This window comes from Nyctereutes procyonoides, unplaced genomic scaffold (genome assembly GCF_905146905.1).
Source record: "Nyctereutes procyonoides isolate TBG_1078 unplaced genomic scaffold, NYPRO_anot_genome, whole genome shotgun sequence".
Lineage (NCBI taxonomy): Eukaryota > Metazoa > Chordata > Mammalia > Carnivora > Canidae > Nyctereutes > Nyctereutes procyonoides.
Window position 1 is genome coordinate 1,898,428 of NW_026575032.1, and position 16,358 is coordinate 1,914,785.

The following is a 16,358-nucleotide window of genomic DNA, read 5'->3' on the forward strand; positions in this document are numbered from 1 at the left end:
CACACTCACACACATATACACACATATATACACACTGAGCAATGTGTGTTGAATGAAGAAACATTAGTGACAAAGTTTTGGTTTGGTGGGTTTTTTTTAAAGATTTTATTTATATATTTGAGAGAGGCAGGCAGAGAGAGCATGAGCAGGGGGAGGGACAGAGAGAGAGAGACAAGCAGACTTCCTGCCGAGGGGGTAGCCCACACGGGCCTCAATCCCAAGACCCCAAGATCATGACCTGAGCCAAAGGCAGACACTTAACTGACTGAACCACTCAGTACCCCCAAAGTTTTGGTTTTAAGGTTGTGCCAATTCTTGCCCAAGATAAAGTGCCCATACAATTTCAAAATGTTCTCTATTCCATGTGAAAATATGTTGGCATATGAATTTTCCATATAAAACTCAATAGTACTTCCAATACAGAATTGTACCTAAGAGGTTAGAACTATTTTAGTATTTTCCATAAATTTTCTAGTTTGATTAGTCAGTCAAATTTCTGAGGTAAATCAGTCAAGGAAGGAATTCCTATCTTTAGATGATTTCAAAATAGAATATAGGTGATAATAAAGTTATTTTTCTCTATTAAGTCTGAATGACTAGCATCTAAAAGGATTATTTAGTATGAATAATCACACACATGATTTTATGGATCTTTTATGGATATACAAGTTAGTTTTTCCTATAACTTAATGTTTCTGGGGGATTCTTTCCCATTTAAAAGTGGATTGTGCCAGGAGACAATTCTAAAATTAGTTTAAGAAAAGCTCAGTTTGATAAGGAATTCTGGAGGAAAAACATTTGTAGCATCTATTTTTAAGCCTTAGTTGAATAGTCTTTTACCTTCATTGTTGAATCCTCCCCACTCTGCCCCGTCATTTGTCTGGATAATCAGAAAATGAAATTGCCTATTTTATACGATTTTCTCATTTGCCTATTAAGTATTTTTTAAAGATTTATTTCTGAGAGAGAGAGAGAGAGAAAGTGCGAATGGGTGGAGGGGCAGACAGGGAGAGCAAGAATCCCAAGCAGACTCCATGCTGAGTCCAGAGCCTGACTTGATCTCACGATCCTGAGATTATGATCTGAGCTGAGACCAAGAGTTTGGTGATCAGCCAATTGAGCCACCCAGGTACCTACTGTCTGTTAAGTATTTTTATTGTACATACAAAGTCATACTAACAAGGTAATCTGGATACTCACAAATACCATTTGATAGCATAAAATAAGAGAACAATTAACATTAAAATTCTAAAATGTGAGTAATATTTTATTATTTTAGGTTATCAAACAGGGGCTCACAGCTAATTCTTTACTAGACAGAGGAATGCAACTTTCAGGATCAACTTCGAAGTAAGTAGAGATTACATATTTTGAAGTTTAAAGTCAGTCTTTCTTGGTTATTAGATGGGTAGAGTTTATTCTGAGAAATAACCATTATTTACTTGACTATAAACTTTATTTATTTATTTAAAAATTTTCCCTTATAATTTAATTCTTGGAACTATGGTTTATATAGAAACGCAATGCTTAATTTCCACATATTTCAGAATTTCAAAAGATATCACTTTGTTTTTAATTTCTAATTTCATTTTGTAATCATATTATATGTTCTTTTTGATTTTGATCTTTACATTTGTTGATACTTGTTTTGTATCCCAGCTTATAGTCTGTATTTGTGAGTGTTCCAACAAGCAGTACAAAGAAAAGTGTTTTCTGTGGTTTTTGGATGGAGTAGTATTCTACACATGCAGGAGTTGGTGGATGGTGTTTATTATATAAATATTATATATATTATAATATATAATATTATATATAAATACTATAAATATTATATAAATATTATATATATATGTATGTACTGGTTTGTTCATATTTTTATCGGTTGCTTGGAAAGTAGTTAAGCCTAACTAAAGTTGTTAATTTATTTGTTGATTTATGTATTTCTGCCTTCAGTTCTTTTTAATATTCTTTTTAATCAGTTTTTTAATACATTTTTAAACTCATAGTAGATTTTGTACACTGTTATGTCTGCTTATATCCTTTTATCATTACAACAGTTTCTTCCTTAGGTCCTCCTGTAGTAATTCTGTTCTTTAAGCCAACTTTGATATTAATCCAGCCACCTCCAGTTTCTTAGGCTTAGTGATACATATGTATTCATGGAGTATCTTTTTCCATTATTATTATTTTTTTTACTTTCAAACTATTCGTGGTATTTATACCTAAAGTGCATTTCTTATAAACAATAAATAATTGGCCTTGCATTTTATCTTACTTCATTTTTTTTATAGCTTCTCATTTTTATTAATTCATTCTTACAAATGACATTTCATTGACCATCATGGGTCAGGAATTGTCCAGGGCCTTGGAAAAATGAAAGAAAAAAAAGATTAGTTGTGGAACATTTAAAAAAAATTAATTACTATAAAAAAAATCAACTCTGTTGATTGGTGATCAACAATGGCTTGCCAACATTTATAAGCAGTTACTAGCATTTCTGTTAGACATGCTATGCAATCTATGCAAACTTGGCATATCAAAATTAGGAAATAACAAGAATTCAGTATTGTAGTTTTCATATTTTGGAAAAGGCCCATCAAGTAAATATATCAACTTTTTTTTCTTACTTGATCTATTAAGCGTCTTTGATCAGTTTGCATTTTTGTACCCTACTTGTCTCTGCAAAGCATTTGGGACATAAAATATCTAGTTCAATTCCACAAAATTTTTAGTTTAAATAAATGTACATTTGAGTGGTCATTCATCTTAAGGAACCTCTAACTTCTATTCTTCTTCTATTCTTCTATTCTTTTTGATGGTCTTTTTAATATGTATTTTGCTTATTAAATTGTATAGTACACCATATACGCCTCTGGAAAAAAAAGGTGTTGATAACACAGATGATGAAACATTGACAGAAGAATGGACCCTGGATCAGCCAGTCTCTCAGACCAGGACCACAGCCATAGTTGAAGTAAAAGGGACTGTTGATATTGTTCTGACTCCTTTGGTGGCTGAAGCTTTAGACAGGTACTAATTTTGTTGAAAAATATAATTTTTAGCTACTATTTTATAAAATGATAAGTATATGTGATATGATTAGTAGATGTGATATGTATTCAAAAAGGATGTTGATGGCAAATTTGGTTGAGGAAAGATGAACATATGTTCAGAAAGGTCTGTTATCATTTGTTGCATTTTTAGCATAAATAATTGTATTGCAATATTGTAATAATTATATTGCATTATATTTTCCATTTTTTGCATTGGCTGATGAGCTTAAAATGTTTGAACACCCAGGAACTAATTACTATGTTTGACATTCTTACTGCTATCTCTTAATGAAGAAATAAAGGGGAAGTAATAGATTTCTCTCCCCTGCAAGGAGCTTATAGTCTATTAAGAGAGACAAAACTACCATGGAATGAAATATAGAATGGAACATAATGGAACAGTTTAGATAACCTAGACCATAGTGTTAAGTGATATTTAAGTTTTTCATTTATTATTTTTCTTGCCTCAGGTATATTGAAGCAATGGTTCATAGTGCTAGTACACGCCATCCAGCTGCAATTGTAGATGATCTCCATGCCAAAGTCCTCAGGGAGGCTGTCCAAAATAGCAAGACTACCTTCTCAGAAAATGTAAGAACTTTTAATTCAATGAGTATAGCAAATTGAATACTCTTCATGTGTATATGCTATCTGAACTTGAGGGAAATTGAATGTATTAAAATTTTATTAGCCATTTAAATTAAAATACATAGACATTTCTAAATAGTCATTATATATTGTTGGGTCCTTAAGAGTTACTATGTATAACTATACTATGGATTAAATAGCAATAAAATATTTATTAAATCTGTAGCTTTATTTTTTCTTTTATTTTGAAAGTAGCTTAATTGTAAGCCTTTCCTAAAGAACTAAGTGAATGACCATTCTTCAGGCTGGTACATTATTTTCTAAGAAAGCAAAACTGCATGTTATTTTGACTTTTCTCTGTGATTAGATAATTTATATCTTAATTTTTTGAGATTATTTTTGCTCACCTCAGTGAATCAAGTCATCATCTCCTGGTGTGTGATAATCTACTTATACTATATTTCTAGCTATGGAGCCAGTTTCTTAACAATCATATCTTGGTGCTCTTCTGGTGATTGTCCATATGACTTTCAAATTTATCTGGGTCATATTTGGGCTAGAGACCCATTAGAGGCAAGGTAAAGTGAGACTAATTATTTTTAATTATCCAGTTATTCAAAACATATAGGCAGTTAGGGTAGAGGAGTACACATCAAAAGAAATTTGAAAATATTCCCAGTCAACAAGGAGCCATTATCAAATCCCAAAAATGCTGTCAAATAAATACATTTTAGTGATTCTAAAATAATACCTATTGCCATTTTCTTTCTGTCTGTTTCTCTATAGACTGGTTTCACTTTATTTTATATCACTTCTCTCAGCTCTGAAGCTGCCAGTATTTTTCCTAGCTTTTTGGGATTTGGACTTTAAGAGTATGGGGCCTAAACTGGATTGCAGCTGGCATATAGATGTGCATAAAGGAACAGAGTGAATAAGCCAGTTGCTATTGTGGATGATGTAGAAATTATGAAAATTCTGTGAAATAACAATTCTACTTTAATCTCTTCAGCTATCTTCCAAACAAGATGTTAGAGGAATAAAAACTGAGCATGCTACTATAGGAACAACTAACCAAGGACAAGCACAGACAAATCTTATAATGAAGCAAGATAATGTAACAATTAAAGGTCTGCAGGCTAATGTTAGCATACCAAAGGTAACAATTTAATATTTTAAAATATTTTCCTGTAAGAGGAGAACATTTTGGTGGTTTTTATCCTTTATGTTTTAAACTGAATGGTGATAGTATAGATTATCATATCAAAAAATATATCTTGTTTCTTTAATGATATAATATAAAAATTAATATAATATAGTTTACTTAAGTGTAATATTGGGGAGTATTTACTAAAATATTCCACATCCATCCAATAACAATTGAATTATGATTACTTTATGAGTCTATGTTCATACGCTTTATCTTCATTACTCTCAGACACATAGATATACCATTCTTAACAGTAGTTTTTAATTTTCTTGAGTATCTTATGTTTAAGTGATAATATTTCACTTTATCCCTGAAATTTGTGACATTTTGTGTGTTAGGTAAACTTATGTTTGTTACAAGCTTCAGTGGAAGAATCTCCAAGTACAGCTCCTAGTAAAAGTGTGACTCATGTTTCTCTAGTAGCTTTGTGTTTTGACAGAATTGCTACGCAAGTTCGTATGAACAGGTAAGAAAGATTGTATTAATTGAAACCATAATTTTCTTATTGGATGTAAAAGCAAACCATAACCATTTTAATACATTTCTGAAAATTCTCATGTTAAAATTCAAAATTGATATTGGAATTTCAAATATCACTATAGATTAGCAAAGTAGGGGATGCTCCTGGGTGGCTCAGTCAGTTAAGCATCTGCCTTCGGCTCAGGTCATTATCCAAGGGTCCTGGGATCAAGCAGCATATCAGGCTCCTTGGTTAGCAGGGAGCCTGCCTCTCCCTCTCCCTCTACCTGCTACTCCCCCTGCTTGTGCTCTCTCTATATATATGTCAATTAAAGAAATAAAATCTTTTAAAAAATTAGCAAAGTAGGTTTTTAAAAGTTTGTACTGTTTTTACTCATACTATTTTTCAATAAACACTGAAGAATTTGTTATTAATATTGGTTTAATTAAAATAGTGGGGTTTTTAAAAACTACTTATTAAATGGTTTAATGAACTGTATTACTTAAATGTTAGCCATCATGGTTTTTTTTTTCTTTTTCTTTTTCCATAAAGAGGTGTGGTTGAGGAGACTTCAAACAATACAGAACCCGGTAGAACATCAAATTTTGATAGGTATGTCCATGCCACTAAGATGCAGCCTCAGTCATCTGGATCTCTCCGATCAAATGCTGGAGCAGAAAAAGGCAAAGAAATTGCAGCTAAGTTAAATATTCATCGAGTTCATGGGCAACTAAGGGGTCTCGATACAACAGGTAGGATTCTACAACAAATCATTTTTTCTTTGACATGTATAAATGCAAGAGGATTTTGCAAAAGGGAACCTTTTTCTTTTTGGAATATTACTACAATTTGAGTATTTTATAAGAGAAAGATATCTCTGCATTTATTGAACACATGATACTTAACTATTTACTCATGTTCTATGAAAATCAAGTAAACTTTCGTAGGAAAGTAAGTGGTGTGTCTGAAATTAGGAACTGCTTCTGTCCCCTGTTTTCTTCATGGTATCTGGTTGCTCATTATAGAAGATAGAGTATGATCTTTATCGTCTTTCTTTTTAAAATCATTCTGTTGGCACAACTTATTAAAAAGAATGAATTGCAGTATCAAAAGCAGATAGTCAAGTCTGTAAAATATAGTAGCAATGAGAACTATAGACCTGGCTATGCCTCTTACAGTGGGGTGAAAGAGAAAACTAGAAATGTTACAAATCCTTTTAATATTTTTGACATAACTCACTGCATGTAGAAGCTTAAATGATCTCAGATTGTTAGAGATTCAATCTAGAAAACATTGAGCTCATTAGTCTTACTTGAGATGATTGCTATGCTAAAATCTACATGTGGGACATGTGATCAATCCTGAATGAACAAATGATTAGCTTGAATTTGCTCATTGTATTCCATAGGCTCTGAAGGTTCTATGCTTCTTCTTTTTTTTTTTTAAGATTTTATTTATTCATAAGAGACAGAGAGAGAGAGAGAGAGAGAGAGAGAGAGAGAGAGAGGCAGAGAGGCAGAGACACAGGCAGAAGGAGAAGCAGGCTCCATGCAGGGAGCCCGATGTGGAACTCGATCCCGGGTCTCCAGGATCATGCCCTGGGTTGAAGGCAGATGCTAAACTGCCGAGTCACCCAGGAATCCCCCAGGTTCCATGATTTTTGTCTGTATTCTGGGTTTGTGTAACTGCTGTGGATTTCTCAAAGTTAATTTCACCATCCTTGTGTTTGAGAGCAAAACATTTGGCCTAAGGATTCCAAATAAAGAGACTTTTCATAGCTACCTGAGATCTATCATCCTAAAGCTGGTATAAAATGCAGTGGCTTGGGACACCTGGGTGGCTCAGTGGTTTAGTGCCTCTCTTCAGCCCAGGGTGTGATCCTGGAGTCCTGGCTCGAGTCCCACATTGGGCTGTCTGCATGGAGCCTGCTTTTCTTTCTGCCTGTGTTGTCTCTGTCTGTCTCTGTGTCTCTCATGAATAAATAAATAAAATATTTTTTAAAAATGCAGTGGCTTGAATATAAAAAGACTTCTCTCAGCTCTGTAGTTTGCACTGGTAATCAGTTTGCACTTGGATGTTGTACAGAGGGTTAAGTAACTAAGTAGAATTGTGAAAGGCACACTATTGCAGAAAAAAAGTCATCAAAGACAAAACATTGTATAAAAACTCAGGGAAAAAATGTAATTGACTTTATTATATGTTCATAAGATATCTGTGGAAGGATTCTCAATCTAATGATGTTTGTTACCTATAAGGAGAGGAAGTGGATTCCTGGGTGTGGTGTCAGTTTTCTTTGTATATATCCTTTCACACATTTTGGATGTTTGATCTATACCAGTGTATTACCTAGTCAAAAATTTTAAATCAAATTTAAACTTATATCATACATCAGAATAAATTCATTGAAGGCAAATATAAAAAAATAGTGAGAAAATCATAGAAAAATGTAAGTGAATATTTAGTCTCTGATCGGAAGATTTTCTGATCATAAAGGTGAAATATGATATTTTCATATGATGGAGTATTATACAACTATTAAAATAATATCTTTGAAGAATTTTAAATGCCCTCAGGAAATTATGGTTTACTGTTACTTGAAATATGGGAACCAAAGCTGTGTTGTTTGTAAAATAATCTTCTAAAAAGCTAGAAGGAAATTTAATTTGAATATAAACAAATTATCTCCGGGTAGTAAATTGACATTTTAAAAAACATTTTTTTCTGTGTTTATTAGGTGTAATCAGAGAAAGAAATGAAAAAAATAAAATATAAACCTTTGCCAGACATGTAGGATGTTAGTTTTCATATTGCATATTGTAAGTGGTAGAATTATGGCAGTGTCTGTTATGAATTGTAATTATATAAAATGTATTAGCATAAAGTAATCATGTAGTAAAAGCTATAATTTTACTAATTTCTAATTTTTTATGGGTATTTAATTAAAATACCCGGTATTTTATGACTGGGTAATTAATTAAAATAATTTTTTATTTTGTAAGATGATGAAAACGTATTTAAAAATAGTTTACCGGGATCCCTGGGTGGCTAGGTGGTTTAGCACCTGCCTTCGGCTTGGGGCATGATACTAGAGTCCTAGGATTGAGTCCCACATCAGGCTGCCTGCATGGAGCCTGCTTCTCCCTCTGCCTGTGTCTCTGCCCCTCTCTCTCTCTCTCTCTCTCTCTCTCTCTCTCTCTCTGTCTCTCATGAATAAATAAATTAAATTAATAAAATAAAATAAAATAAAATAAAATAAAATAAAATAAAATAAAATAAAATAAAAAATAAAAATAGTTTACCATGAAGCTGAATTATTCAGGAGCTTTTTTTACTTCAGATTTTTAGAGTACCCTATAATCTTTCAGAAATTAATTCATTCTGCCTCTGAGCAATTATTTCTTAATTATGTAATTGTTTTTTTTTCTGCCTTTTATTTCAGTGTGATTCTGGCACTTTTTAAGTTGTAGGATACTAGGCATTATTTTAGAAATTGATTGGTTTATTTACCTTTCTTTTTGACAGAGTATTAAAATATCTTTTAAGAGGGATACTGTGCCAAGTGTTTACTTTCCTGTTTTTTTTTTTAATACAAACTTCTCTGTCTTTAAAAATGGTTGTATTCTCCTTTGATAATAGATATTGGTACCTGTGCCATCACTGCTATTCCTTTTGAGAAGTCCAAAGTTTTATTTACTCTTGAAGAGTTGGATGAGTTTACTTTTGTGGATGAAACTGATCAGCAAGCTATTCCAGATGTAACTCGAATAGGTCCCAGCCAAGAAAAATGGGGTTGGATAATGTTTGAATGTGGACTTGAAAATTTAACCATAAAAGGTAAGCATTTTTTTTCTCATTTCTGCTTAAATGAGGGATAGATTGTCCCCATGTTCCTACAATGGTTTGAATAATTGTAACTTTGAATAACCTGAATCATCATATTTAAGCAGAAAGTTGAAACCTGGGATTATTTATACCAGGGTAGATGCCCCATCCCAATTGCATAAGTGGGCTTTCCCTTTAATGTATGATTCAAAACTAATGGATCATCTAGACATACATAACTGCCTGAACAAACAAAATCTGTGGTTCAGAAAAAAAATTTTCGAATAAAATATAGAACTACCCAGTTTTTAAAAGTTTACAGTTTCTTTAGAAACTGGATTTTTGATTAGTAGAGCTTTGCAGATAAAAATACTATATATAAATCCTTTATTTAGCGAGACAGACTGACTTACAGTTATATGTAGTTTTCTTTTACATTATTGTACTAGTAATATATATAAAAGGAAGGCTGAGTTGTTTATAAGACTGAGGTTTAGTCATATATAATAGTAATCAGATATGCCTATAATTCTTTACCTGATAATCCAGTCTTACATGACTTTTATAGGTAAAGGCAAAGTTTTGATGAGAAAAAAAGATCTTTATGAATTTTTATTTTTATCTTTATGGGTATTGTAGAGTAGTGTTGACATCCACTGTTTTTAATATATTCTTTCATTTGTTTAGGAGGAAGACAGTCTGGTGCTGTATTATATAATACTTTTGGAATTATGGGTAAAGCTAGTGTTACAGAAAGAGGTGGCGTGCTGACATCTAATAATTCTTCTGATTCTCCAACTGGCAGTGGCTATAATACTGATGTCTCTGATGATAATCTCCCTTGTGATCGAATAAGCCCTTCTTCAGACTTGAATGGAAATTCTGTTTCAGATGAACAAGTTGGTGAATTTTTAATAATAATAGTGCTTTGAAAAGATAACAGAAAACTACATGCACAATTCAGAGTTAATTTCTGGAATATATTTGGTTCTTTCCATATTTGGGATTTTGCTTAAATAGTAGTCCAGGTATTTTGGTGATAATTCTTCTAATATAATAGAATTTCTGAAGCATAGGTACCATACCACAGATATATTTATATCTAATATAGTACCTTGCTTGATGCTTTGCTCATATTGGGCACTTAATATTTGTTGAATTAATGAATTATAAAATTTCAGAAAAGTAGGCGTTGCTTTTAGCAGAATTCATGTAAATACTTTGTTTTGTCACTGGTAGTATTTTATGTAAGTTGTAAATACTTTCAATATCTAATCCATTTCAGTTAGAGTCTTAATACCTTATAGGGAACCCATTTATTATTTTTATTATAGTAGAATGTCATGATGATTAATAATAGCAATAATAAAAATATTCAAGATTCTAGATTATGGAAGAGTTGTACCACTAACTGATGAGTACAAGTTATTTCCTCTTTGCAATTTCTTTGTCTGTAATGGTATTGTAATGATATTGATCTTCTGGAGTTGTGAAGATTGAAGGAGATAATACATATGAAAGATCTAACTCTGTGTCTAGCATGTAGTAAGAACTTGGTAAATGTTTTTTAAACACACATATATGTATATACACTTCGGATCATTTGAAAATTGGACCAATTGAAGAAGAAAGAAACTTTTAATTAAGAAATGTCATGGGTATCCACCATGGATGGCATTGGCATAATCACCTCTGAACACCAGGTTTCTGGGAATTTAGTTTTGAAACATTTATTTTGATTTGATGCATAGTTTAAGAGTTAATCATAGTTTTCTTGTGAGGTCTTTGGATGTATTTCAGTGGTGATTGGGATTAGCACTTTAATTAAGGAAATTTAAAAAAATACAATACTTTTTGTCACTGGACAAAAGAAGTAGGAAGCCAAGCTGTTCTTTTCTTTTTCCTTCTGTTCCACTAAAATACTTGACAGAAACTCCGGTATCTTCCTTGATCCCTCTGATCCTACTCTCTATGCTGAATGTCCCTAAATTTTGTAACATTGCCTTCTTTGGGTTCTCTGACTTTTTCTGGTCCATATTCTCATTTAGTTCTTTGTCCTCAAATGTGAGTATTCTCCTCATGTTCTTTTCTTGGCTATTGAATTTTTTTGTTGTTATTGTATTTCCACTCCTAGATTTATTTCCTAGTCCTACTTCATAATTTGTTGACATCGGTTATGTTTTTAGTACCAACCTTTCAACTGAGCATCAGAATTGTATGAGGTGCCCTTCATCATTTACACATGCCGTAGGTACCAAAAAATGAGTCAACCTAAATCCACTTTATTATTCCTTTGCTTCACATCTATTATAATTAGTGGCTTAATATATGTAAGCCCACTAACCTTTTAAAACTTTGAGTTCTTGAAGACTCTCTTCTCTGTCTTTTGTATACCTAGTGTCTAGCTCACAGCCTTGTCTGAAACCTACAGGTCAGATGTATTTGCGAATTCAGGGTTTTTTTCCTTTAACAGAAAGGTAATATGGTGTGTGTTTTTGTATGTTATATAAACTCCTGTGGAATCTGAGACACCACTTCATCTTGAAATATTTAAATGCTTTTGCAGCACAACATTCATAAAAATTCCAAGTGGGATAAATAGCCTCTCATCAAGTTCAGATCAAATTTTGATGCTGCATTTACACAAAAATATATAGATCTTTCAGAATGTTCTGAGTTTTAGAGTTGAAGATAAGGAATATGGACTTATATTTAGCATCTGCTAACTTTAAAATTACTATTGTCTGTAGTTCACATTGTTTTGTAGCACTTAGGATTCAAAGCTATTTTGTGGATACTCTTCATTCCTTAATCATCCCACAAGAAAATGCCAGTCCTTTCTTCATCTTGACCAGTAATAGCTAAAAATGAATTAGAGAGCTGTGAGAAGACATAGCAGGCATTAGACATTTTTGTTTCTTTAATATTATGCTTACCACCCTGCATTCTAAAGAGTGGTGATAACACATTTAAAAAAAAAATCCTGTTTCTTAATCCTGATTCAGATTGCTAGCATATAAAATAACTAAGAATTTTTTATTGTAGAATGTTATTTATTTGAACATGGACTACCCTAGTACCTTTTTTTTGGAAGTTCGGAATATTTTATTAAGAAGGATAAGATAATAGATTGCAGCAGGAAGCAGAAGACTTAGATTCTATCACTTATTCCTCTTGATAGTTGTATGGCCTTTGGCAAGTCACGAAATCTCTCTTTCTTTTTTCATCTGGAAAAAATAACAAACATCCCTAAGCAAATGTAATTGAATGAAGTGATCAGGAGAAACCTTGTTCTAAGATCTCTGTTTATGGCTTACTACAATGCAGTGGTTTTTCAGACTATGTTCCTTGGAACTTCAAGGATTTATAGGTATTTCTCAGAATCAAGATTAGGCTGAGTAAGGTTTATGTTACCTGTTTTTTTAAAAAGATATTTTATTTATTTATGCATGAGAGACAGAGAGGCAGAGGCATAGACAGAGGGAGAAGCAGGCTCTTCCCAGGGAGCTTGATGGGGGACTTGATCCCCAGACCCGGGATCACGCCCACAGCCGAAGGCAGGCATCACCTAGGTGTCCTTGTTACCTATTTTATATAAAAGTGTCATCTGTGGAACTTGATTTGATGGGAAGATTTTGTACTTAAAACATTTACACATTTAACATTTAACCTCTGCACTAGTGGCTTTAAGGAGCTATACATTAATAGGTTTTTGGTTTTTGATTTTGTGTAGGATGAAGGAGTCGAATCTGATGATTTGAAAAAAGATCTACCTCTGATGCCCCCACCTCCAGATTCATGTAGCATGAAGTTGACCATCAAGGAAATTTGGTTTAGTTTCGCAGCTCCCACCAATGTGAGATCTCCTACACATGCATTTTCTAGGTAAAAAGTTTCAAATATGTAGTACCATTCCTTGATGTTTCTTCATTTTAAATAAATACAATTTTGTTTCAGATATTTTTTAAATTATTTTTTCTTATATATCTAGCATTAGGGATACCAGTTTCTTACCATCTTTCCTGCTTTATGCTTTCTGCAGCATTGGTTTTATCTTGTTTGACCATTTTTTTTCCCTAGGGCTTTAGTTTTACTATTATATGTCACCCCGCCGTGAACTTCTTATTCTTACTTCTAATATGTTTTAATACTTTTCTTTCTTTTCTATTATCTATTCCTCACATTTTCTATTTATATGTTCATAATTTATCTGGTAGCCAAAATGAGAAGTAATTTTGCCTCAATAAAATAGCCACTAAGTACAGTATGTATGGGAGATTGTTTGAAATACAAATCTTGACACTTGCTTTTATAATTTTTTTAAAAATTTTCATAGGCAGCTGAATCTTTTAAGCACCGCCACTCCAGCTGTTGGTGCATGGCTTGTTCCCATTGATCAACTCAAATCATCCTTAAACAAATTAGAAACTGAGGGCACCTTGAGAATTTGTGCTGTTATGGGATGCATAATGACAGAAGCATTAGAGGTATGTCTATTAGCAATACAGAGTATCCTACAGTTTTGTTATTGGACATGTTGTTCATTGGTGTTGGAAAACATCAGACCTGCAAGTTCTTGATTACTTGATATGTTCTATTTGCAGTATCTTTGATATATTACTCTATATCTGTTGTTTTTGCTTTGTTTCAGAATAAAAGTGTACATTTTCCCTTAAGAAGTAAATACAACAGGCTTACAAAAGTTGCACGTTTTCTCCAAGAAAACCCTTCATGTTTACTGTGCAATATACTGCACCACTACCTGCACCAGGCAAATTACTCCATCATTGATGATGCTACAATGGTGAGTTACTGAAACTGTAAGTTAGCTTTAAAGAAGCCTCTATTCCTGAGGTGTCTGGGTGGTTCAGTTGGTTAAGCGACCATCTCTTGATTTTGGCTCAGGTCACGATCCCAGGATCATGAGATCAAGCTCTGTACTGGGCTCCATCTGGAGTCTGCTTGGGATTCTTTCTCCCTTTCCCCCTCTCTCCCTCCCCCTGCTCATGCTCCCAAACCCTCCCTCAGCCTGCCCCACTCAAATAAATAAGTAAATCTTAAAAAAAAGAAGCCTTCGTTCTTTGAGGAGCCATTCATTGGCCCATAGGGTTTGAGGTTGGAGAAGCAGGAAAAAATGTCTAAGGAGCTGAAGGCATAAAGAATTTCAAGCAAAAAAGTAATTAGCATGAAATTTCACAGAAATGTTTAATAATATGAGGGCTAATTAATGGTTGAAGGGAGAATGTTTAATAATATAAAATAAATACTGTATATCTCAGCCTATGGAAAAGCACTGTAGAAGATAGCACCTCATCATTAGGGGTTTAGACCTTGAGGATCTCTCTTCTCTCCAAGTTTTTGGTCAATAGAAAATGGCATTTCCCATGGATGGAAGTTCTGCTGAGATAAGCTTTGCAGGTAAGAGGAAGAAATGCAAGATGGCTCTCCTTACTTAAGTATAAGAAGGAAAGGAGAGGCTCAGAGATCTGATGTTCCTCAGAAAGTAAATGAGGTGATTTCTGCTGTTTAGTAAATGGCTCTCTTCAATTAGAGCCATTTGTCTAACACAAGGAATTATAGGAAAGGGCATGGAAAAGAGTTAGATATTTGCCTCTTAGGCTAAGACTCCAGTTAGAAAAATAGCCAAATTTTAGTCATCGTCACGTGGAAAAAATAGCCAAATTTATAGTCATCATCGTGTGAAATAAAATATATCCTAAATTATGTAATTGTTACCAATAATACATTTAACTTTCAAGGCAGTTACAAATCCATCTGTGTCCAGCATTGAACCATAGTAACTTATTTTTTCTAATGTTAAAATAGTGATGGTTACCTAATCTTTGAAGGGAGTAATTTCATTTCCTCTTTATTTAATAAATATTCCTGGTAGATCAAAATGCAGTTGATTTCCTTAGCTGAACAAAAAAAGGTAAAGTGGATTGAATGCTTCTTAAGGAGAATCCTCTTTTTGCACCTCATGTTTAGCCTCATCACCTGCACTGTTGATGACAGAAAGATGCAATGTTGTGTTTAGAGATTGAGTTCTTTTTCTTTAATAATAAATTTTTTTAATTTTTTTTTATTTATTTACGATAGTCATACAGAGAGAGAGAGAGGCAGAGACACAGGCAGAGGGAGAAGCAGGCTCCATGCACCGGGAGCCTGATGTGGGATTCGATCTCGGGTCTCCAGGATCGCGCCCTGGGCCAAAGGCAGGCGCCAAACCGCTGCGCCACCCAGGGATCCCTAATAAATTTATTTTTTATTGGTGTTCAATTTGCCAACATACAGAATAACACCCAGTGCTCATCCCCTCAAGTGCCCCCCTCAGTGCCCGTCACCCATTCACTCCCACCCCCCACCCTCCTCCCCTTCCACCACCCCTAGTTCATTTCCCAGAGTTAGGAGTCTATGTTCTGTCTCTCTTTCTGATATTTCCCACACATTTCTTCTCCCTTCCCTTATATTCCCTTTCACTATTATTTATATTCCCCAAATGAATGAGAACATATAATGTTTGTCCTTCTCCGATTGACTTACTTCACTCAGCATAATACCCTCCAGTTCCATCCACTTTGAAGCATATGGTGGGTATTTGTCGTTTCTAATGGTTGAGTAATATTCCATTGTATACATAAACCACATCTTCTTTATCCATTCATCTTTCGATGGACACCGAGGCTCCTTCCACAGTTTGGCTATTGTAGACATTGCTGCTATAAACATCGGGGTGCAGGTGTCCCGGTGTTTCATTGCATCTGTATCTTTGGGGTAAATCCCCAAGAGTGCGATTGCTGGGTCGTAGGGCAGGTCTATTTTTAACTCTTTGAGGAACTTCCACACAGTTTTCCAGAGGGCTGCACCAGTTCACATTCCCACCAACAGTGTAAGAGGGTTCCCTTTTCTCCGCATCCTCTCCAAAATTTGTGGTTTCCTGCCTTGTTAATGTTCCCCATTCTGACTGGTGTGAGGTGGTATCTCATTGTGGTTTTGATTTGTATTTCCCTGATGGCAAGTGATGCGGAGCATTTTCTCATGTGCATGTTGGCCATGTCTATGTCTTCCTCTGTGAGATTTCTCTTCATGTCTTTTGCCCATTTCAGGATTGGATTGTTTGTTTCTTTGGTGTTGAGTTTAAGAAGTTCTTTATAGATCTTGGAAACTAGCCCTTTATCTGATAGGTCATTTGCAAAAATCTTCTCCCATTCTGTAGGTTGTCTTTGAG

At 33.8% G+C, this 16,358-nt stretch overlaps 1 protein-coding gene across 7 annotated transcripts in view; it reads left to right on the top strand.

Annotated features, from left to right (window-relative positions):
• BLTP1 (bridge-like lipid transfer protein family member 1) overlaps positions 1-16,358 on the top strand; it is a 203,403-nt gene that overhangs the window by 100,777 nt on the left and 86,268 nt on the right. For all 7 annotated transcript variants that reach the window (XM_055316940.1, XM_055316944.1, XM_055316946.1 and 4 more), the window contains 11 exons: positions 1,280-1,350; positions 2,857-3,030; positions 3,524-3,644; positions 4,651-4,797; positions 5,187-5,314; positions 5,861-6,060; positions 8,945-9,142; positions 9,818-10,029; positions 12,864-13,015; positions 13,467-13,617; positions 13,782-13,934. In XM_055316940.1, the coding sequence (XP_055172915.1) occupies positions 1,280-1,350; positions 2,857-3,030; positions 3,524-3,644; positions 4,651-4,797; positions 5,187-5,314; positions 5,861-6,060; positions 8,945-9,142; positions 9,818-10,029; positions 12,864-13,015; positions 13,467-13,617; positions 13,782-13,934 (1,707 nt within the window). The remainder of the gene's footprint in view (positions 1-1,279; positions 1,351-2,856; positions 3,031-3,523; positions 3,645-4,650; positions 4,798-5,186; positions 5,315-5,860; positions 6,061-8,944; positions 9,143-9,817; positions 10,030-12,863; positions 13,016-13,466; positions 13,618-13,781; positions 13,935-16,358) is intronic.